The 23,177-nt window shown below is 36.1% G+C and overlaps 1 protein-coding gene across 2 annotated transcripts in view; it reads right to left on the bottom strand.

The window, feature by feature from the left end:
- dnmbp (dynamin binding protein) overlaps positions 1 to 23,177 on the bottom strand; it is an 81,977-nt gene that overhangs the window by 22,547 nt on the left and 36,253 nt on the right. The window contains exon 1 of one of the 2 annotated variants that reach the window (XM_056468869.1): positions 14,220 to 15,984. The exons of the other annotated variant lie outside the window; for it this stretch is intronic. Within the exon in view, the coding sequence (XP_056324844.1) occupies positions 14,220 to 15,831 (1,612 nt within the window). The 5' untranslated portion in view covers positions 15,832 to 15,984. Of the gene's footprint in view, positions 1 to 14,219; positions 15,985 to 23,177 lie in introns of those variants that run through there. 2 annotated transcript variants of the gene reach the window in all.

Raw genomic sequence — 23,177 nt, 5'->3', positions numbered from 1 at the left:
AATAAATGAATAATAGATAGTACGAACGAATGAACGATCGGTAGAACGAACAAACAATAAATAGATGGTACAAATGAACGAATAGAACAATGGATGGATGGACAGAATGATGGATGGATAGAACAATAAATAGAGAGAACGATAAATAGAACAATAGACAGATAGAAAGATAGACAGACAGACAGACAGACAGACAGACAGACAGACAGACAGACAGACAGACAGAATAAACAAACGATGGAACAAACAAATGATGGAAATATCGATAGACAAATAATAAGAAAAACAAAATGGAGGAATAAATTGAACAATAGATGAATGATAAATAGAAAGATGGAAAGAACGACAGAACGATTGAATAGACAAATCATAATTTGACTTTGGTTTCGCTGGTAGTGCATTGACAAAAGATTTCACACTACTCTGAATGGCTTACACTCATTTATAAAACACGAGGACAGAACACGAGAGAACTGAATGAAGCCGCCATGATGAATTGGATGGAGAAGGCAGTTTGCCCTGCGTGTTGCCACTGGCCGTCCAGAGGATGTCATGGCTTGGAGTGAAGTTTGACTGCTCTTTGATCTCTGTGGTCCGATCTGGCACTCAGATGGGTCCAGGTCAGGAGAGTGTGGGAGGCAGATCTGCGCTCATGCATGGGTGCTTCTTCACAAAGCTGCCTGAGAGCCGGCTTTATGGAGGTACAAAGGACTGTCAAAGCACACAGTGAGACATGGACCCTCTCAGGAGGAAGGGGGAGCCATCTGAGCTGAAGCCTGGGACTTTGACTGTGACAATTACAACTGAAGGCAAATTAAAGTGTTTGGGTATGTATGAGTGATGATATACAGTTGAGGTCACAATTATTAGCCCAACTATGATTTTTTTCCAATATTTTTTAAATGATGTTTAACAGAGCAAGGAATTTTTCACAGTATTTCCGATATTTTTTCTTCTGGAGAAAGTCTAATTTGTTTTATTTTGGCTCGAATAAAATAAATTTTTCATTTTTTTAAAAAACATGTTAAGGTCAATATTACTAGCCCCCTTGAGCAATATTTTTTTTTGATTGTCTACAAAACAAACCATAATTATACAATGACTTTTTAAATTACCCTAATTTGCCTAATTTACCAAGTAAAGCCTTTAAATTGCACTTTAAGCTGAATATAGCATCTTGAAAAATATCTAGTAAAATAGTATGTACTGTCATTATGGCAAAGACAAAAGAAATTGGTTATTACAAATTGGTTATTAAAACTATTATGTTTAGAAATGTGTTGAAAAACCTTCGGTTGAACATAAATTGGGGAATAAAAAATACACGGGGGCTAATTTATGAGGGCTAATATTCAACTTGGAGGGCTATGACTTTAACTGTAAATACTTGGTGAGTTTCTGTTTCATTTTACGGTCAAAATGAGAATAAAGAGCTTAATTTAGCTTGTCACAGGGTTAAGACTTCTTAGCCATCTGATGCATTGAGTTACGCTGACACCACAAAACAATAAATCTTAATGTTGCTGATTGGGTAAAGACTGATAAGAGATTTGAATTCAAATTGCTTGTATCTCTATCGAACATTTGTCCTTTGAAATTTTACAGCATAATAGAAACTGTTCAGATATAAAACCTTCAGAGATTCTATTTACACTACTATTGAGCAGATGACACAAGGTGCATTTTCAATGGTTGATTTAAAGTATTAAAAATAAAAATGACAAACTTAAAACACAGTTAACTTCTAGAATTTGCAACAATACTTGGATATGCAAATTCAGATTTATTGATTAAGAGGCTATGATGGCATTGATTAGCAACATATTAAAAATCAATCAATCAATAAATAAATAAACGCAGGGACTAAGCAGAATGAAAATGAATGAATGAATGAATGAATGAATGAATAATGGGACTGAGCCGAATGAAAATGAATAAATGAATGAATGAATGAATAAATAAATTAATCAATTAATTAATAATAAAGGGACTAAGCAGAAGGATAATGAATGAACAAATAAATAAATAAATAAATAAATTAATTAATATACTAAAATATAACAAATTTAATAAAAAAGAATAATAATAAAAGAAAATTATAAAAATGCAAATATTGTCATTTCTCTACAGCTCAATGTGTTTAAACATCAAATATACACCATTCTCATTTTCCACAACACCTTAGCAGAACCAAATAAACAACAGATGAGCTCATATAAAGCTTAGCTACCCTCTAATTTACAATTATTTTCCATTTCTATACAAAGCCCATCAACAGCATGAGACAGATTGTGTGGCCTATGCTAATCATAAATGGGAAAAGTCTATACAGTATCGTTCATCCATGAACTAATCGTTCTACTTCACATACATACACACTTATTACCACTACAATGCAACCTGTTGTGACCCACATCTAGTTAACAGGCTTACAGTGTTCATTGTTCTGAACAAAATAATCTTCAAAGAGCAAATTCTCACAATAGCCTCTGAGTTTCGGCTTATGCATGACGATTATTTATGTGTGCTTAGACAGTCTAAAATGAACATTCGGATCAAAGACCTAATCAAACATGAATGCAATGACTGTCAACTATTAATATTGGTGATTTATGACAGTTATAACCTCACAAAAGGAAGCAAGGACATTTCGTTTTTGAAAAATATTTCACAGTACCAAAAACGCTACAGTAAGTTTAGCACATGTCCATCTCATAGACTTATGTGTGTGTGTGTCATAGTCTGGTGAATGGCAGAGAGGGTAATCTCGACCAAGCACACACACATACACAATGGTTCTCTATTTGTCTCTGTGGATGTAATTGATTGTGACATTATGTTTGGTCTGCTTCCAGGGTCGTGCTCCAGCTCCAGTGTTGCTCCCTGTTTTGCTCAGATAGTTCCCACAAAAGGAGACCCAAGGATGGCCAAAAGGGGAGGTTTATTTAAAACACGAGTCATAAAAAAACTCTCTACGCAATTTTAGTCCCTTTATTAATCCTGGGCCGCCACAGCGGAATGAACCGCTAAGTTATCCAGCACATGTTTTATGCAGCGGATGCCCTTCCGGCCGCAACCCATCGCTGGGAAACATCCATACATACTCACACTCATACACTATGGACAATTTAGCCTCCCCAATTTACCTGTACCGCATGTCTTTGGACTGTGGGGGAAACTGGAGCACCCAGAGGAAACTGACGCAACCGCAGGGAGAACATGCAAATTCCACACAGAAACGCTAACTGACGCAGCCGAGGCTCGAACCAGCGACCTTCTTGCTGTGAGGCAACAGCACTACCTACTGCGCCACTGTTTCGCCCTCTACGCAATTTTCTTTTAATAAATAGTTAAAAAAGTGTACCTTTTCATTGTTCCACAGGTTTTATGAAGGTACTTTTAAGATGTTTTTAATACCAATTAAAGAAGATTTAAGGAATAAACTGAAGGGAACCTAATGGGTCTATATTGTCTAAAATGTACATGTCTAGCAAGCACACAATAAGTTGTATAAGAAACCCCCTCAGTGACATTTTCCAAAAAGGCTTAAGGTTTAAATATGCACTTTCTAAAATAAAAAAAAAGAAAGAAAAAAGAATTTGGTATTTTCTATTTTACTAAAAAATTAACTATATTTGTTTTACATTTGGGCAGAACGGTGGCACAGTGGGTAGCACAATAGTCTCACAGCAAGACAGTCGCTTTTTCGAGCCTCGGCTGGGTCAGTTGGCGTTTCTGTGTGGTGTTTGCATATTCTCCCCATGTTGGCGTGGGTTTCCTCCGGGTGTTCCGGTTTCTCCCACAAGTCCAAAAACATGTGGTATAGGTGAACTGGGTAAGCTAAATTGTCCGTAGTGTATGTGTGTGAATGAGTGTGTATGGATGTTTGCCAGTGATGGGTTGCAGCTGGAAGGGCATCCGCTACATAAAACATATGCTGGATAAGTTGGCGTTTATTCCGCTGTGGCGACCTCTGATTAATAAAGGGACTAAGCCAAAAAGAAAACGAATGAATGAATGTTTTACATCATTTTTAGTGTTGTCCAATGAAACAAAGTTCATTTTTAAGGGTGTAAAACAAATATAGTGAGAGTCACCATGGCTATGCTACAAATTATATACAAAAAAAGGTAAAATCACATGACAATAATAATCTTTAAAAAAAAACTGTTTTGATTACCCCTCTACAACAGTAACTTTATAGTTACATGTTAATAATAAATTTTAATCAATTTTTTGAAGGTTTTATGACATTATCATGACTTTCTTCTATGTATAGCTGGCGAATATGCCTGGGAAATTTAAGTTACCCACCACATCTCAAACATATTAAACACTGCAAGTAGCCTGTCAGAGTATCTGATGCTTTAAACTATACTTCTTATATACTATGATTTATTTTAAAGCCCTTAACATAAAACATGACTAATGTTTAGGACAGATTGGATTATGCACTCTCACTACAGCAGTTACTCTGTTTTTCACTATTTTCAGATGTGATTGTATCAAACTACTGCTTTTTGATATACAGTAAACAGTATTGCCTTGTACAATATAATAAAAACAAATGATACAGTAATACAGTAATTTGATTAAACTTCAAAACAAAGTGCTTTTTTAATAAATAGGCAATGATGTAGAAGTAGGAGTTTACCGTCTTAACAGCAGTTCACAGCCTTCTGCCATATTATTGTGCATTAATTCAAAACAAGCTGTTTTGGAAGCTTAATTTTAATAAATAGTTTCTAAACTAACAAGGAAACTTTGAGTTCTGAAATGTCCCTGATGTATTTATTGTACAATGACATCTTATATGTCAAAAATTTTGATTTCTCAGTTCATGGCTGAATTAAGTTTGCATGTATACATTATATAACAATAATTTCTCACAAATTAAACAGTTAAATGAAGGTGAAATTCAATGCTGAAAATACTGGTTAAGTTAAAGTCCCCCTATCTGTGAGATGCCCGGCAATTAAAACACCACAAACATTACTTGTGCTTCAGCATGTGTGTAGAAGACGAAACCACGTATCTAAGGCGTTCATTCAAGCAGAACATGCAGGATTTATATTTAAATAGTATTCTGCCTTTTAATATTTATGAACTACTCCATATGACAATACAACTACATGTACTGACTGATGTGTTCATTTCTCTAATATTAGGTGAATTGCAAGGCATTCAGTGTTCAAAAGTAAATCAAAATTTATCAATGAATTCCACAATTTCATCCACATCACAGAAATCACAGGGCCCTAAATTAATGCAGTGACTTTGAAATTCATTTTTTCACTATGATTTCCTGCTTCTATTTAAAAACTTATACACCATACATTTTGAAATATTGATAAAGTTTATGGGTTTTATGAAAGAAATGTTTCAAAAACAGAATACTGTAAATAAATAAAAAAGCTGCAGAGAAACTAATAATGTCCTGACAGAAAATAATGATAAATGGAAATAAGAGATTTTGGTAATACTAGCTTAAGTACTAGGGCTGCACAATATATCATTTTAACGTTGATATGGCAATGTGTAAATGTGCAATAATAATCACAGAATCTGTAATGTCAGGATTATACTTCACTGAAAAAAAAATTATGTCTGCAAAATTGTTGCAAACTATTTAAAGGTGTTAAATTTAAACAAACAAATTAAATTTAGTAATGTTCGTAACTTAATTTGTTTGTTTAAATTCAGCCCAAATAAAATTGTGAAAAATTTGTAAATCCAAGGAATCATCTTTGAATAATTTTATTCAGTGTTGACCAGGTACAATTGTCATTTCGGTTCAACCATAAAAATGAGAAAGTTTATTAGTTTTGTGTGTTTTAAGGCCTGTGACTGTGTAAGCATTTTAATGCGCTTAAGGCATTAGCTTTAACAACAGTTAATTTTATTTAATAATGTTTATAATCAAGAATATACAACTTTATTTGTTTGATTATTTCATTTCTGTACCTGAATACTATTAGACTCCTTCATTTATACCATTGCTTTACTGTATTTATGCTGGCAACTTGTCTATTATATTTTCTGCAGATTAACTCCTCTACAAAATCTTCCCATTTAATATAAATGTATTAATTTCAAAATAGAGCTATTTAAGTTATTTGGTGAAATATCACAATATAAAGTGCAGAAAATAAAATATCGCAACCTATGTTTTTTTCCAATAGTGTGCAGCCTTATAAGTAATTATTCCCACTATTAAATACGGGCTTATTACCTGCTTATTATTAAGATATTGGCTGTTTACTACTATTTACAAAGTATGAACTTACACTACATCTCTAATCTTACCCAATACCTAAACCTAACTACTACCTTACTATCCATTAATGTTTGCTAATAGCGAAAACTATATCAAAATACTTAACACTTCTTTTCAGAGATCTCATACCTTTGGCCCTGACTCTATATAAAGCTACAAAATAAAGCATAGGAACAAGAAAGACAATAAATGATTGCCAACATGTCACTGTTCATGCTCCATAAACCACTAGCACTGTTAAATCTAAACAGGCCAACCAAACTATACGTGATTCTCACACACAAATCAAAGAGGCATAAACCAGTGAACACAAAGCCTTCTCTCACAAACACCTTTACTCCACAAACACTGATGTGCAAATCATACCAATCATTCCTATTTATATACAGCAAATACTCTTTTTCTTTAGAGTTCCAGTGTAAGCAGATAGAAAGAAAGGACAGGGCCTCTAAGACGTCACCCACCTGTTACCCCCCAAACTCTTCACATCTTCACTGCCACACACAAACACACATCAGAGGTCAAAGGCGGCGCGCTCCTCTAAAGCCAAGCAGAATCGCTGGAATACACTAACTCCATTCTGTCCTCACATTACCATCTGAATGCATGGGAACCTGAACCATTTACACACAACCGACTGAGCACAGAGACGGTCGCTCACATGCCAAAACCTGGAGCTGGAGCTTTGATGGCGTTAAACACACTAGAATGGCTGTCTGATTTAGAAAAGTCTACTCCGTGTTTTTGGAGTGACCAGCAGCTTGGGGCCCGGCTCCTCCTAACTGAGGCTGAATTCCATCATGATCTTGAGGATCTCTCAATGCCAAGACCTCTTCGCCTTTCATCACTCTTAATCTGTTTCGGTTTAAAGTGGGAGTCTTTGTTCAGGTGTACCAGGCGAGCAGGTGGGCATCCATTTCAATAGTGGGCATTAATTCAAATGTGCATCAATTCATGATTATTAAAGCTAACTATAATAGTTAAAGCATAATCCTAAAATAACATAGTTAAAATAAATAATAAAAATAATAAAAATTAATAATAACAATAACATTAATAATAACTACACTACCTGTCAAAAGTCTTGTTATCTATCAAAGTTTTATAAACAACAAATAACTTGATTCTAGTTGATCATTTGGTATCAGAAGTAGCTTATATTGAAAGGCAAAGGCCTATAGATTTAGCTTATTTTACCAAAATAAAATATGATCAGGCCTTGATTTTTTTATTATTTAATTAGGACAGTAAGGTCTGACTTTGCTTAGACAAAATTCTTGTCACTTAACAGAAATGATGTACAGTATAGAATATAAAGTCATGATGGTGCAGTGGGAAAAGAATTAATATTGTGTATGACTCCCATGAGCTTAAAGGACTGCGTCCATACATCTCTGCAATGACTCAAGTAACTTATTAATAATGGATAATACGAAATGGCAAAGAAAGTGTTCTTGCAGGACTCCCAGAGTTCATCAAGATTCTTTGGATTCATCTTCAATGCCTGGAGCACCTTGACCTTCTTTGCTTTCAGGAAATTCGATGCAAAGGCTTAAGTATGATAAGGAGTCCTATCCTGCTGAATAATTTGCCCTCTCCTGTGGTTTGTAATGTAACGGGCAGCAAAAATGTCTTGATACCTCAGGCTGTTGATGTTGCCTTTAACTCTGCAGATCTCTTGCATGCTCCTATACTGAATGCAACCCCAAATCATGATTTTTCCTTCACCAAACTTGACTGATTTCTGTGAGAATCTTGGGTCCATGCAGGTTCCAATAGGTCTTCTGCAGTATTTGTGATTATAGGGATGCAGTTCAACAGATGATTCATCAGAAAAATCTTCATTCTGTCACTTTCCCAAATGATCAACTGGTCAAGTTATTATCTGTTGCTCTTACAACTGGAATCAATGACAAGACTTTTGTCAGGTTGTGTATCAAAATAAAAATAATCACAACAACGACAAATTATTAAATACATATGTGAAATCAATACAATTATCAATATATGTCAACTTTTTTATGTTTTTATAAATTTGTAAAAGTTTTAAATATTACAAAAAATATAACTCGCTGATGGTGGACTGTCTGATATACTACTCTTTCAAAACCAAAGTCAAACAAGTCATTTTGGAAGGACAAATGCGCTACAGAGTAAGCTAATCCATTTTATCAGTCTGAAAATGAAACGATAACATTGTTATTCATGTGAAGCTGAGGGGTGTTTTATGACTCTGCTGAGCTGTTTTTGTCCCTTTCTAAGGTCACATGAATTATCAACACAAAGTTCACATGAGACCACCCATTTACCATGGATACCTTTCACAGCTTGAAAGTAAATGTGAGAGCGAGACACACGTAGTATGTAAGTGAAAACATTCTCCATGTTTTTGCAAGCCACAAATGTCCAGTCCTCTTGACAGATTTACAGCACCAGTCAGTATTAAAAACTAAGTAAAGCTGAATATGTTTACATGGCTTGGAAAATGACAGAATGTTGCACTCAAATCTTATAAGGCTTACTGCTGAAATCCTGCATATGTGAAATGAAATGGTAATTTCAAACATATTACGTATAAGCGAAAACAGGGCCAAAACTCATTGCAAAAGTGTTGTAAACACACTCAGTCTCATTTTGGTGCAGAAATCTGCGTCACTGAAACCATTTTGTGTTGTTGTACAAAAGGCTGCTGGTTCACATTCCAGCTTACTGTGCCGTAGTCAGATGTCTGATTTATGTGGGATGTGACACACCCGTAAAAAAACGTGAGCAAGCTTTCCATTAACCAGTCCACATCCTGTCTTACTCATGCTTATTTCAAAACACCTTACTTGGAAATTTAAATAAAAAACAAACATTGTTTGCTAATAAAAGTAAAACCAATGAATTTTCCGTAGACATTTTCCTAGCATCTAAAAACCAATGAGCTGGAATGTCAGACGAAGGCCTGGAAGATTAATCAAAGTGATACTCATGTGCATTTTGTCAGTAAAGCTGGATCTAGTTAAGCTCCAGCATGTGCTTTTAGATGAAGCAGCATTTAGTATAAAGAGCCATAATACCTTGGTAAACTACGGAAAAAAAATCTCTTTTAAATTAAATTTGATTTAATCGGTTGATAATGACATTGAGATAATCGCTCTGTGATAAAGATTCGCTTCTCTTTGAACTGCAGCTCTGCGTAGTAAATGATGCACGTGAAATTACACCTTACACATATAATAACAAACTTTTAATCCAAACTCACTTCACAATGTGCTTAACAATCGCAACTCAATCACATTTCTGATTTAATTTCACTTAGTTGCTTGGCCCTAGCTAGTTTGGATGAACTGAAATGGTTGACAATACGTTTATACAACTATGTAGTCAGTAAAACAAACAGGGTTTCTGCGGGTTTTCACAAAGTCACTTTTAAGACTTTTTAAGACCATTATGAATGAAATTTCAGACTTATGCAGAACTTTTTGATCTTACATTAGAAGTAGTCATTTTTATAGCCACATATTTTAAATAAATTGTTGAAACAAGCAAACCTAGCTGTTGAATACACATTTTTAAACATAACTTCTTTAAAAAAAAAAAAAAAAATAAATAAATAAATAAATAAATAGCCTGCAGCTAGCTCTCTGCAACTCTCACATGGTCGCCCAATGAAGCTAAGCGGGGCTGCACCCAGTCAGTACCTGGATGGGAGACCACATGGGAAAGCTAGGTTGCTGCCGGAAGTGGTGTTAGTAAGGCCAGCAGGGGGCGCTCAACCTGCGGTCTGTGGGGGTCCTAATCCAGTATAGTGAAGGGGACTCTATACTGTTCAGTGAGTGCAGTCTTTCGGATTAAACATTAAACCGAGGTCCTGACTCTCTGGTCATTAAAAATCCCAGCATGTCCTTCGAAAAGGTAGGGGTTTGACCCTGGCATCCTGACAAAAATTTGCCCACTGGCCTCGGTCCATCATGGACATGGACTAATCATCCCCATATCATAATTGGCTTCATCACTCTCTCTCCTCTTCTCCTGTTCTGTGCGGTCTCTTCTCCTCTTCTGTGGAGCAATATGGCTGCCGTCGCATCATCCAGGTGGATGCTGCACACTGGTGGTAGATGAGGTGATTCCCCCCAATGTGTAAAGCTCTTTGAGTGTCCAGAAAAGCGATATATAAATGTAAAGAATTATTATTATTATTATTATTATTATTAAATAAAAAACCTTTAAAAACTACAGTAAACTAAATGTATGCACAACAGGCTGTCCAGGTGAGTGACCAAATATGGACTATAAATACAGAAATTTTGAACAAATATGGAAGGATGATAATTAAACCATATAGACTCTAACAATAGACATGTTTACAATTAAGACAGTGGTCTCAAACTTATTCCTGGAGGACCACAGCTCTGCACAGTTTAGCTCCAATCACCTCCAACTCAAACCTGCTTAATAGTAGATAGTAGTCTTGAACATCTTGATTATTTGGATCAGCTGTGTATAGCACCGACATATAGCACAGAAGTGCTCACGTGCTCATTCCCCTCTCTCTGCTCCCAATGCTTTCCTGTCTGAATCTTCACTGTCCTATATCATAATAAATGTGTAAACCCCTAAAAAATAATTATTTTAAAAAATCCTTTAAGGCTTGTTCGAAAAATGGCCACCATTTTGATATGAAAATGTCATCTCATAGGAAATTTGATTTAATACTGCTAATTTCCCTCACTAATACAAATAAGTGTTTCTTTGTATTATTCAATATAAAACCATCAAACCAAATCATTTCCAAACAAAGTATTTTTAAAATATGTAATCCACCAATTACCCATTACAAAGTGCCTTGTTTAACAAAGCAACGTGCAGTCTCTTCACAAGCCACTTCAGATCAAAACAAACCATTTTTTAACTTTAATTAAATGCTTTGTTTGTAACAAGAAGCGAGATTTTAAGTATAAGCATTTGGAGCACACTTTAAGTGTCATTACATGTCAAAACTCAAAACAGTTTTTCATGTTATGACCCCTTTAACAAATACACCACCATGAGCAAGCCTACTTTCTTACAGCCTAATTAAACACATAAACACTTTACAACCGATGTGCAGTCAACACATATAATATCATCAAAATGTTACCTGTATCTTGACTAATTTTAGCGTTATGCTTGCATTTCAACTTCACAAAACCACTGTTTTGCCACAGAACTCCTGATTCACCAAATCTGATAAGATCACGCTTATGACTCAATGTGCATACTGGCATAGTCCACGTCATGTAGTCATACATAATCTCCCTGAGATTAGCATTATAAACATATGCACTAATTGCATGCATGTTAACACTCATGGCCTTTATTAGAAGGCCCACTGGGACAAAGCACAAAGCTAGTGCACACAATTAAATATCTGATATACGGCTACAGTAACAGCCCTCCCTCTACAGTTACACAAAGAAGAGATTTACTACTATCATAGATCCTGATACCCACTGTTCATTGACAGATCTGTGCTGTTCCAGAAATGAAGGGACATGAAGGGTTCCAGACATGTGTTTGAGTGCTGATAAACTAAGGTTTTGGCTCTGCTTTGTATTAACATGTTTTCAGCAATCCAATCACAAGTAGCCATCTGATTCTGAGGCCCATCGACTTGGTATTAGTGTGCATTAAAACAAGTGTCTTGTGACCATTTAGGATTGGATTTTGTTGATATTTTGTAAAGATCTCGTTCACGGGACCACTCCAAGTACTACTGAATAAACAATACCATTTTACATTGTTTATGAATGAGCAAGAAAACACCATCCTAGAAAATATATGATGAATTTTTGTATATATAAGAGCCAAATATGAAAATATCGTTTTTGTGGACTTTCTTTCCATAGCTGTATGAATTGATATATTGCATTTTTTTACTACCTCTGGAAATGGTCAAAATTGGAAAAGCTTTTATAGGACAGAAGGTTTTATAGCCCTTGTCATTGGACTGACAAAAAAAAATTAATACCATGTTTAAATGGTGCCCTAAGAGAACAGTACTTGCAGTAAGTTTATAAAAAATTACACTGACCCTGGGGGGTAAATATTCAAAGCACAAGTTAAAAATTCAATAAGTCAAGGGCAAAAGCAATGATGCATAGCACCAGGCATTAATATAGCATTTGTTTTTGAAGTTTGCATGAGAGCTCCTGACCTACATTAACTAGCTAATTCCATCCTCAGCCTATGACTTGAGGCTTTTGTCTGCCAAGCTGGCCCTTGACTTAATGTTGTACAAACGTTGTGTGAGGGTTGGCCGAAGGTTTCCACCTAATCCCCTTCCAGACCATTGGCATGGGCATCTGCACAAGGATTACAAAGACTAGCAACAGGCGACTCGATAAATCAAAGGCACACCAAAACACTTCTATATTCTAGTTCTATATTTAGCAAAGTATTATTATGCTGATACTTTTATCTACAAAAGGACATCTAAAGTTTTTAACTTTTAATTATTTCTTATAATAATAATATATTCAAAGACCGTCTTCATGGGTAGTTTAGACTTCACATTTCTTAGCAACTTCCTAAACTCTCCGAATAAGGATGTACAACTCTATTGTCAAACAACGATTACAAATTAAGTAAAGGTAAGCCAAAATAGAGTGGGAGTCTAAAAGTCTAAAAGAGATAACCCCAGACTATGAGTCAGGCTGGCTCCTCTTCATAGTGCCCAAAACTCAACAATACGAGGTCTTTGAAGGCTATATGGATTGGGGGGAGGGTACTGGTACCAAGCACATCCTAGTCCCAGAGATTTCCCTTGGAGTCTCTTTTCCTCCTCCTCCTCCACACTGAGGTGCTGACTGGAGCACTAGGCTACAGAGGATTACCCGGGGCTGAACTGACCACCTGCTCTGTGTCAGATATGACACAAGCCAGACGAATCTCCCACTGTGACACCCACTCCAGGGACTCATCACCAACTGCTGACAGTAATAACAAACAATGACACCTTATGCTAAAAACTAATACACTGAAGAGGCTTTTATAACCAATCTTCAATGTCAAGAGTGAACAGTACTGATATACAATGGCCAACAGTCATGTTAAAGATACATCTCTATCATTGCATTAAAAAACAAAAACCACAAACCAACCACCTTTTGTAATCAATGTAGTCAACTGCTAACTTTTTAGACAATTTTTCAGCAATTTATGTGATTATTAGCAGCATTAGTTGAAGCATAACTTTAAGAGATAAAAATAACCAGTCCATGACATGCTAAACATGTTAGGTAGATGGGAAAAATATAATATGCAAAAAGAAAATTTTTATAAAATGGAGCAACCTAAAACATCCAAATAATATTTTTGAGGCCCATGTAAAATCTGATGCAAAACATTAACTTCTTGGCTTTTTTGGAACTATTTCTTTGCACTGTTGTTCTTGTCCTTTGTCTGGAGTAAGTGTCAAACATTAGTGGTTGCCAAAAAAAGTAAAGAGGCCTGGAAAGGGAGGGAGGGAGAGTGAGTGCTAGAGAGATGGGAGGGGGCAGAAGGGGAGAAGACACAAAACTCTAAAAAAGTAATTCAACTCGTTGGACTAGTTTCTTCCTCCCTGCAAGTTTCCATGTTAAAAAAAAAAACACACGTCAAACTCAGCACAACACTGGCAGCTTCAATGGGCAGTCTCAAAGACATGCATACCTATGCATTAACGCAGTGACAGCATAATCAGCACCTTTTGCATTTCCTGAATTGATTTGGGGATATCCAATAGCAGAGCTCTATGCAAGGTCAAAGGCTAGCTACAAACACTTGATATCCACATAGACATTGCTAAAGTTGTTAGATGACTCATTTGTTTACATCAACCAAACACCCTCATCCACCCCAGTGTGCGTATTGCCTTCTAGCATCACAGATTTATTGTCATGGAACTTTAAGTGCGGGTGGTACTGATGTGCTTTACCTTGTTTCTTTTTCCTGTTGGTAGCAAACTCTGACTTCCTGAGAGAGCTGGGTGCAGTCTTCCTATAGATGCTGTTCCTGTCCAGTGAACCCACGTAAAAAGGCTTTCGTCTCTGACCTTCCACATCCAGTTTGTCTGAACCTCGGCGATCACTGGACTGGTCCTTGTAGTCATAACAGTAGAGTTCACCAGAATCTTCATATGGCTGCCTGTCCTTCTGTGTCTTCTTATAACGATAAACATCCTTTTCCCATTCCTTGTAGCGTCTTTCACTCCGGTCAGTGCTGTAACCGTCTTGTTTATATTCTAGTGAATTGGACCTTAGATCTTTGTAACGCTCTCTGCTTTTCTGGTCATAATGATCACTCTCACAACCCTTGTCATCATAGCAGTCTTTAACACCACTATCATAACGTTCATCTTTCCAGTAGTTTCTATCCTCCTTTTCTTTGCAATACCTTTGCTCAGACTGACTTTTTTCTCTGTAATCATACCGGTCTCTTGGTTTGAGGTCATAGTGGTTGCCTTTCCTAGGCTCGTACCATTCCCTGTCATCTACTTTATAGTATTCCTTTTCTCCTGTCCTTTCTCTATGGTCACAGTAGTCATCTTTCCTAAAGTCACTCTTAATCTTCTCCTTTTCTTTGTAATCATAGTATTCTCCTTTCCTTTGTGAATGCCGATCATAGTCCCTTCGATCAAGTGAGTCTCTTTCATTATACTGGTAGCTGTCACCTCTCTTACGGCGTTCCTCACAGTAACTACGATCATAGCAGTCTCTGTCATCACTCTGGTTTTTATTTCTACGATCACAATGGTCATAATGGTAACTGTCTCTGGAGTCATAGTGGTCTGTTTCTCTATATCTGTACCTGTCCTTTTTCCTGTCATCATAGTGTTCTTGATATTTACTATCATAGTGCTTGTCTCTGCGGTCATAACGATCATACTTGTCCAGTTCTTTGTCATAGTAGTCCCGGCCCCTACGATCACCATTTCTGTAATTATCTAGCTCCTTATCATAGCAGTCCCGGTTTTCACGGTCTAAGCTGCATGCATACTGATCTCTGCGACTGTAAGGTTCTCGGCCTTCATAGTACTCATCTGATTCCCAAGATTGGTTCTGGGACACAAGGTCAGGACGTTCCTTACTCCTTGGACTCCGTGCAAAATCTTTGTGGTCAGAGTAATCCAGTTCTTCTTGATGTTGATAAAAACAGTTATTGCCTGTCCATTCCTGTGGCTTCCTTGGCTCCTGGTAGACTGCTTCAGGAGACTGATAGAAGAATTGTTGGGGAGGGACATCACGGTAAGGATTCTTGTCCCAGTCCTCAAATTCCCAGCAATGTTGACGGTAGCCATTGGCTTGTCCAAGGTAGGCCTGGTGCTCCCAGTGTCCAGGTGAGGGTCTGAAGTCCTGTGGGCATATAACTGGCTGTGGCTGAATCTGCTGCAGCTGTTGAAAATGCAGCATTTGCATGCATCGCTCCTTCTCCCAGCTTTCACTCACCAACTCCTCCACACTCTTACCTCTCTTGGGAGGAGGCCTATTGAAGTCCCAGAGCACTGGGCTAAATGGCATAGGGTGTCCCAAGATCACCTGTCCCTTCATTATGGTTACAAAAGTCCACAAACAGGGCAAGCTGTGTTAGCTTCCCCAGATTTCACATTCCAGGTCCATATGTAGAGGAATCCACCTGTCAGTCATGCTCAAACTCTTGGTCTCTCTCAAACTCTCTGTATCCGATAGCTGACTGAACAGGACTGTCTGGTTCAGACCTGAGAAACTCAATCTCTCTCTCTGCCCGTCTCTCCGCCTACCCAGCCAATAGGAGGAAGAGAGGGAAGGAGGTGGGGGAGGGATGAAGCAACAACAGAGAGGAGGAAAAGGGGAGGCATTTAGGGTTAATCATTGAACGTAGTCACATGAATGGATTACAGGGAGTCTGTGATTGGCTAGAGTCTCTGTTTGCAAGAAAACACAGGGTGAACTTCACAAAAGAGGAGGGAGTATTATCCTCCTTCATTCCACAAACTTCTTTGAGGTGTTTTTAAAGTCTGTGTTACTCACAAGCAAAGCTGTATCTCCCTCTTGAGGGCTCTTTTTAGAGTGGTGTCCAACTTAAATAAAGACCTTGAAGCACTATTTCACGGTTTGCTAGTGCTTTAACAACTTTAGCAGGTGTCTGTGCTTACAGAAAAAAACTGACAAAGTTCCATCAAAATGGGATCAAGGCATTATATGTTCTAACTTGCTCAATCATACCTGTTTTAGAGTAGCAAGTTTCCCATGAATTTCATAATCTTTCATGTTTCAACAAGATGACATGGGAAAATTCGACACAGTGTAATTATTCCAGAGAGCACCATGCACTGAAGAGTGCCTGCAAACTCTACAATGAGCCATTGTTAAAGGCTGGCCCTCGTTTCACAGACTAGGGCATCTTTTCATGCAGGAAGAAAAAAAAACATGCTATTCATGAGCTTCAGTATAGTATATCACTCCACTCAACAAAAAGACAAAACAGTACACAGTACTATGATTTTCTATGTGCACACAGTGCTGAGAATGTGCCACCAAATACAAATCTTAGTAATGTAAAAACAGTAAACAGAGAACAAGAAAAGGTTTTTGCTACAGCCACTTAATGGATTAAAATTAATACTATTGTACAATCTAGGGCCTAAAAGAAATTGAGAATAAGGAATTCTGCGGGCCCGATTGCATGTCCTCTCTTCTTTATAAACCTGGGTATTATGATAATCAGTGGCTAAGATCTCACAGTTCTTTACATGGGGCAGACCGAAACTCTGTGGATGTTGTTTTTCAGATCAGGAGCAACATTCCTCTTGTGTAATGGACTTGTTTTACTTTGTTTACACAAGTACAACCCATTGAAACTGCACTGATCTTTCTTTCAAATGTTGTGCATGGAGTAAAAACAATCAATGCATTTCTTAAATTTGCATAATAACATAATTGTTATTAACATTTTTGCTTGAGTTTAAAAAGAAAAAAATACAAGCAAATGCAAAAAAAAGGAAATTCAAAGTGTGACAGACAAAATTAAGTCTTTAGGGGTTTTGACAATCTAGTTAGATCATAAATTTTACCAAAAAAATAATTTTTTGTCATTATTCACACACCACTTTGTTGTTCAAAATAATCTTGACTTTCTTTCCTCAGTTAAAAACAAATTATGATATTCTGAAGAAAGCTGGAAATAATTGACTTTTTGTTTTATCAACTATGGAAGTAAATGGTTATAGGTTTTCAGCTTTCTTATAAATATTTGGAACCAGTTGAGGGTGAGTAAATGGTGAGAAACTTTACTTTTGGGTGAACTTCGCCTTTAATGTCCCGGGAATCCCATTTAAGACAAGGGCAAGCCTGATGATCAAAAGTATTTGCGATCACTGTCCCTCAACGAGTGCCCATTTCACACCTTTTGATCAGCCCAGATCTATCAAAGTACACAAAAGGACCCCAAAAAGTAATTACAGAAAGGAGGCATTTAAAAGTATGCTTGTGACAGAGGCGACAGGTCTAGCATGCCACTCTTCTCATCTCTGTTATTAGAACAGCCCTTCATCCAATCTCTCACAGCCTTTCCAGCAGGCGATGGGATCATGCAGCTCCTTAAAGAGCCTTCTGTTAACCTGAATAGGCTTTGTGCATGAGACAGGCACAGAAAAGCTGGGAGCTAGAGATTAGATCCAGAACACAAATTAGCTCCTGATGCTTTTATGAGCACCCAAACACATCCCAATTAGAACAAGGATTTTATACGAGACAAAAGAAGGCTAAAATTGGACACTCATAAGCATTAATGAGCCTGTCAGAAAAAAAAATCAATATAAATTGTTTTTCATCCAACAGCGTGACTATGGAAAAGACTGTTCCCAGAAAGAGAATGATACATGAGAAATTTAAGGTCTTCAAAATGGCCCAAAACCTTCCTTCCTTCTTTCTTAATATGCCTTAAATTCCATCTAATCTTTTCATAAGCTTTAATCAATCTATATTACTCAATATTTTTAAGTCTTGTTTTTTCAATTCCAGAAAGGACGAGGAAATAAGAAACGTGTTAAGAAAATTGCTGTTCAGCAAGCCTGGCTCTATAGCTGATAGGCTCTCGACTCCCTGCACTATAACAATAAATAACCATTGTTTCCACCCTCCCTATTGAGAAACACACCCTGTTATCATAAATGTGAAAAAACTCAGACAGACATACCTAAATGCATAAAGAGAAACTCATGAGGAAATTGAGCTACCATTATGACACACAATGAGTGAATTTGACATGCATTGCTGTAGTCATAAGATAAAAAACAACCAATTAATTAGGCTTGGATCATCAAATTATAGTGCATTAACACACACACACAAATAATAGAAGTTTTCATGTTTTTTAAAGTCTCTTCTGCTCACCAAGGCTGCATTTTAGTTTAAAATGAAACAAAAACGTAATTATTGTGTTTTTTATACTTCATATTTATATATGCTTCATATAATTGTGGAAACAGTAATATACTTTAGTTTTCAGGAGTCTTTGATAAATAGAAAGTTAAAAATACCAGCATTTAGGGCGTATGAATCACAACCCACAATTCAAAACGCACGTGACCCGCGCATTAATAACTTTTTTGAACTTGTAGGTTAATCCAACCTTATAGCAATTGCAGAAAGATTGCCTCCCGCGTCATTCAAATCAAGTGTATGAAAGCATTTTGGCTTCCCTGTAAAATATAATGATGACGGAAAAAGTTGTGGTGGGACCTTGCTAAATGCTTTCTCACGTTATTAATTAAAGGTGTTTTCTGTCACTGTTTTTTAGCCTGTATTAATGCATACAGTGTAAAGCTGCACAATTAAGCATTAAAAGATAGTGATCGCAATTCAAACCCGCACAACATGAATGATAAATGATCATGATTTGCATATCTTTATTAATCCTTCTAAGCGCTGCACTAAAATCTGTGTTTGATCGAGAGAGATCCAGTATTTACACTTGTTCACTTAGTTACAAACAATTAAATAATACAGAAGTACTGGGATAACAGTGTATGGTCAGATGTAAACACTGATGTTTATGGTAAAGATTAAAATCCCGAATGACGCTGTTGAATGTTGTAGCAATTACATTGTGTAACCAATGGGTGGCGACAAACAACCATCAAAATTATGTCACTGAATAGGTTTTCCAAAATGATACACCTATAATGAGTTTCATGTGTGAATTGTTGAATCATTAATTGAAAATAAATATATGTTGTACAAGCTGTTAGATTTCTATATTAAGCATTATCAGCAACAGTAGCAATGATAATTTTTCATTTTGAATATTTTCCTTTTTTCAGCTGGTTCTTTCTTGATTTTTAAATTAAAACTACAGGTTCTAAGTTCTGTTTGTTGAAACCAATGGTTTTTGCAGTAATATTTTAATGTAAATAAAAATTAATAGATAATTGTCTTTTCCCTTTTCTGCTGATCCAAAAAATTGTCCGATCCATGACTTAAAAACCGTAGTATGATCCGAACTATGAGATTTGTGATCCGTTACATCACTCCCAGCATTTATTTAAATAATTAACTTTCTTTATCGTCAAGAATACAAAGATATATAAAGTAAAACTAAAATGAACTTATTTCTTTATTTTTAGGAAATAAATTATTTAGTACAAAACACTTTTAAAAACAGCAAAGTAAAAAAAGCGAAAAGTATGGTTTTAAAATTTAAGTAGATTCGACTGCATACTCGACTTGCTCATATCCACTGTAGTTAGTCAAAGACATGTAGGCATTACAGAAAACAAGTGGTGTTCACCAAGACTTGGGCAGTGCTCCAAACCAAAGACATGCATCACTTGTGTCTGTTAATCACTTCTGAACATCCACTGAAAAAGCTCCTAAAACCAAAACCCCATCCAAGTTTGGAATTAAATTCCTTGACCATTACTTTTGAAAATACATGGATGTATCTACAAAGCAGGTTATACTTATCAAACCATGTCGTGTACACAGCTGTATGCAAACAGTGACACATAGTCACACGCACAAAGTAAAAAAAAAAGTCAATAGGATTAAAGAGAAATAGCTTCCTTGTAAAACTCTATAATACAACATACCGAGAGATGATCAAGTCGAATCAGATCAAGTCTTACCTGAAACTTGTGTAGTTCTGGTTCTAAAAGCACGGCCGAAAAGTGCTGTGAAACGCATCACAGGTTGCACTATAGAGCTCCAGATTCTGGCTCTAAAACTACTGCTGCTCATGATCTCCAGAGAGACAGGACTTTACCAAAAATCACAGTGATTTTGAGAGTAAAGAGACATGCAGACATGCAGAGAGAATTGTAGAGATGAGCAAGAAAAACAGGGAGAAACAGGGGCACAAAGAGGCCACCGCTCTCTTACTATAGCTTCAGAATGTACTTCATATGTATGTGGGAAAAGTACAGCCAACAGGACTAAGATTCCACACATATATACACAATATACCCACGTTAAAGCAATTATAAGATGATCCTAATCATTTGCCAATATTCAAAAATTCAATATATTGTGATCATGAACTTGCAAAATATTGATATCATAGGCACTTCAAAATACAATGGATAATTGTTAATCATTTCATCTTTCGAATGTTTTTAAAAAAATGGGCAGATTGTTGCATTAGCAGTGGTGATTATCACAGCACCATGTGATTGAAGAGTTAATAGGCTATTTATATTCAATCATTAACATTTTCATATGTTAGTCTGTCCTTCAATTTTGCAAATTCAGTGACTTTTTAAAGGTCTTTTGTTAATTAACTCTGTATAGTAAGATCTATTAATCATTAGTTGATGCCATGTAAACTACAAAAGCGTCTATTAATCTTAGGTCATGCCAATATCTTGCCTTAAAACACAATAAACTCAAAAGTCGTAATTGTTCTATAAATGGAGTTAATAACTAATAAAATTCAGTTGTATTTTTTTAACTAATATTAGCACAGTTAATATTAAATCTGTCTGTTTCTCACTCCATTAAGTGACATTTAGTAATGATACTAATGATAGTGGTATTTTATATCCTTTTACAATTCAATTAGTTTGGAAAAAATTGTTTACTTTGGACATGCATATACAATATAACAGTATACTAGGTTATTATACCTGTTAAAAGTAACTTTTTTGCAGCTTAAGTCAATATTGTGATAATTCCATACACTGTGATAAAAGCTTCAGCAATTAACCGCAACATGAATATTTGATACCATCATAAGGCTAGATGATGGCTTTTAAAATAATAACTTTGCATACATTAAACTGTTTGATTGTTTAATCATACATACTAAAACATCAATCACAATTTTTTCTTTTCAAATAATTTTACAACAGTGAATTATGGCCACAACGGCTCAAATCAGACTTGAACAACTGCTGTAAAAAGAGATGATACTCCCAGTGCCAATGTCTACTGAAGCCTTCCAATTGAAGACACAAAGTGGATTCTGTCCTATGTGTTAATATTCCCTATGTCTAGGTGTGTTCTTTTCCCTGGTTAGGTGTGAAGGTCAAGCAGAGACCATTTATGAGAAAGTGCTGAATATCACATAATGAGTGAACAGAGCTTTATAAATTCCTCTTTCAGACTGTTATATAGTTGACAGTTATGCGAAGATGAGGCAGATCAGTCAGAGCATGTTGATATACATGGTTTGAGCAGGAAAGAAGTGATGTTGACACACATGGTGTAGAGAATTTCAACATAATAAAACGTTGTGTGTACGACACACCCAGTACAGTGAACTTTGTCTCAGATGGCAGTTATCAAGAGCAATCATTTGAAACACATATAGCATGCATGCTAGCAGTAAATGTGGCCTCAATAGAGGATCATGATGGATTATTGTGGACATTGGTAATTTAAATGTAGTTCAGATTACTGACTCAAGCAAAAAATGCTGTCATGCAAATTCACATATTCAATTCTAGCCCATGATACGTTAACACGTTACGTTAACGTTTAAACAGGTCCTGTTCATCAGAAAGAATAGCATAAAACAAATACAAATGGCTTACGTGGAAACCCTTATTTCCACATGTCTGTCAAAGAACTCTTAACTTCATGAAATTTTGCTTCTGCTTTTTATATTTTAGAATTACAGAATAAAGGTGAGAAGAATGATGATAATAATAATAAAAATCTTTATTTTTATGAATCATTTCAACAATAAATAAACAGATAGTTCACCCAAACTAATTTACTCACTATTTACTATTTTAACCTAAAACTTAGGCCCCGTTGACACGGATACGTTTTAGTTTTAAAACACATATGTTTTTTCATCTTCACTGTATGCATTTTTTATAACAAATGGGTGTCTATAACATAACTGCCTCCTTTCATTTTCATTGAAAAATACAAAACATACCTTGTCTCTTTCCCTGAATATCAGTTTTAATAATCAATAATGGCCAAAAGTAGATTGTACAATAAGTTTATACAATAAAGGAAATAAAGGCAAGCAATCAGTCAAATGTGCAGAATCAGTGTACGTACGTAGAGGTTACATAAATTAGTATATTAAGTTATCTTTGCACTCAACCAAAACACATTACCTGAGAACAAGTAATAGATTCAAAAGACCAGAGAATCGCTAGATAAAGACAAGATTAATTAAACATCATGCTTAACAACTATAGTGACATGGGATTCAGTGGTAGATCCTTGATAAATTGTCCGACATGCACTTCTCTTACCTGGGGAGGTGTGCTCAAAGCACCCGCTAACTGCCTGGGGCTCAGACCTCCGCATACGCTGCAGCGCATGCCAGAGTGTGTGTGTGTGGTCTTGTGATGTGCATTTTCAGCAGTGTAGCGATCTTTTCAGAAACGCTAGGTAAAACACCAGTCTGCACAAGGACATTCTAAAATGCTGTTTTAAAACTAAAACGTATTAGAGTA

The sequence above is a fragment of the Danio aesculapii genome, chromosome 12 (assembly GCF_903798145.1).
Source record: "Danio aesculapii chromosome 12, fDanAes4.1, whole genome shotgun sequence".
Classification (NCBI taxonomy): domain Eukaryota; kingdom Metazoa; phylum Chordata; class Actinopteri; order Cypriniformes; family Danionidae; genus Danio; species Danio aesculapii.
The sequence above is the reverse complement of the archived record's forward strand: the minus strand, read 5'-3'. Positions and strand labels throughout refer to the sequence as shown.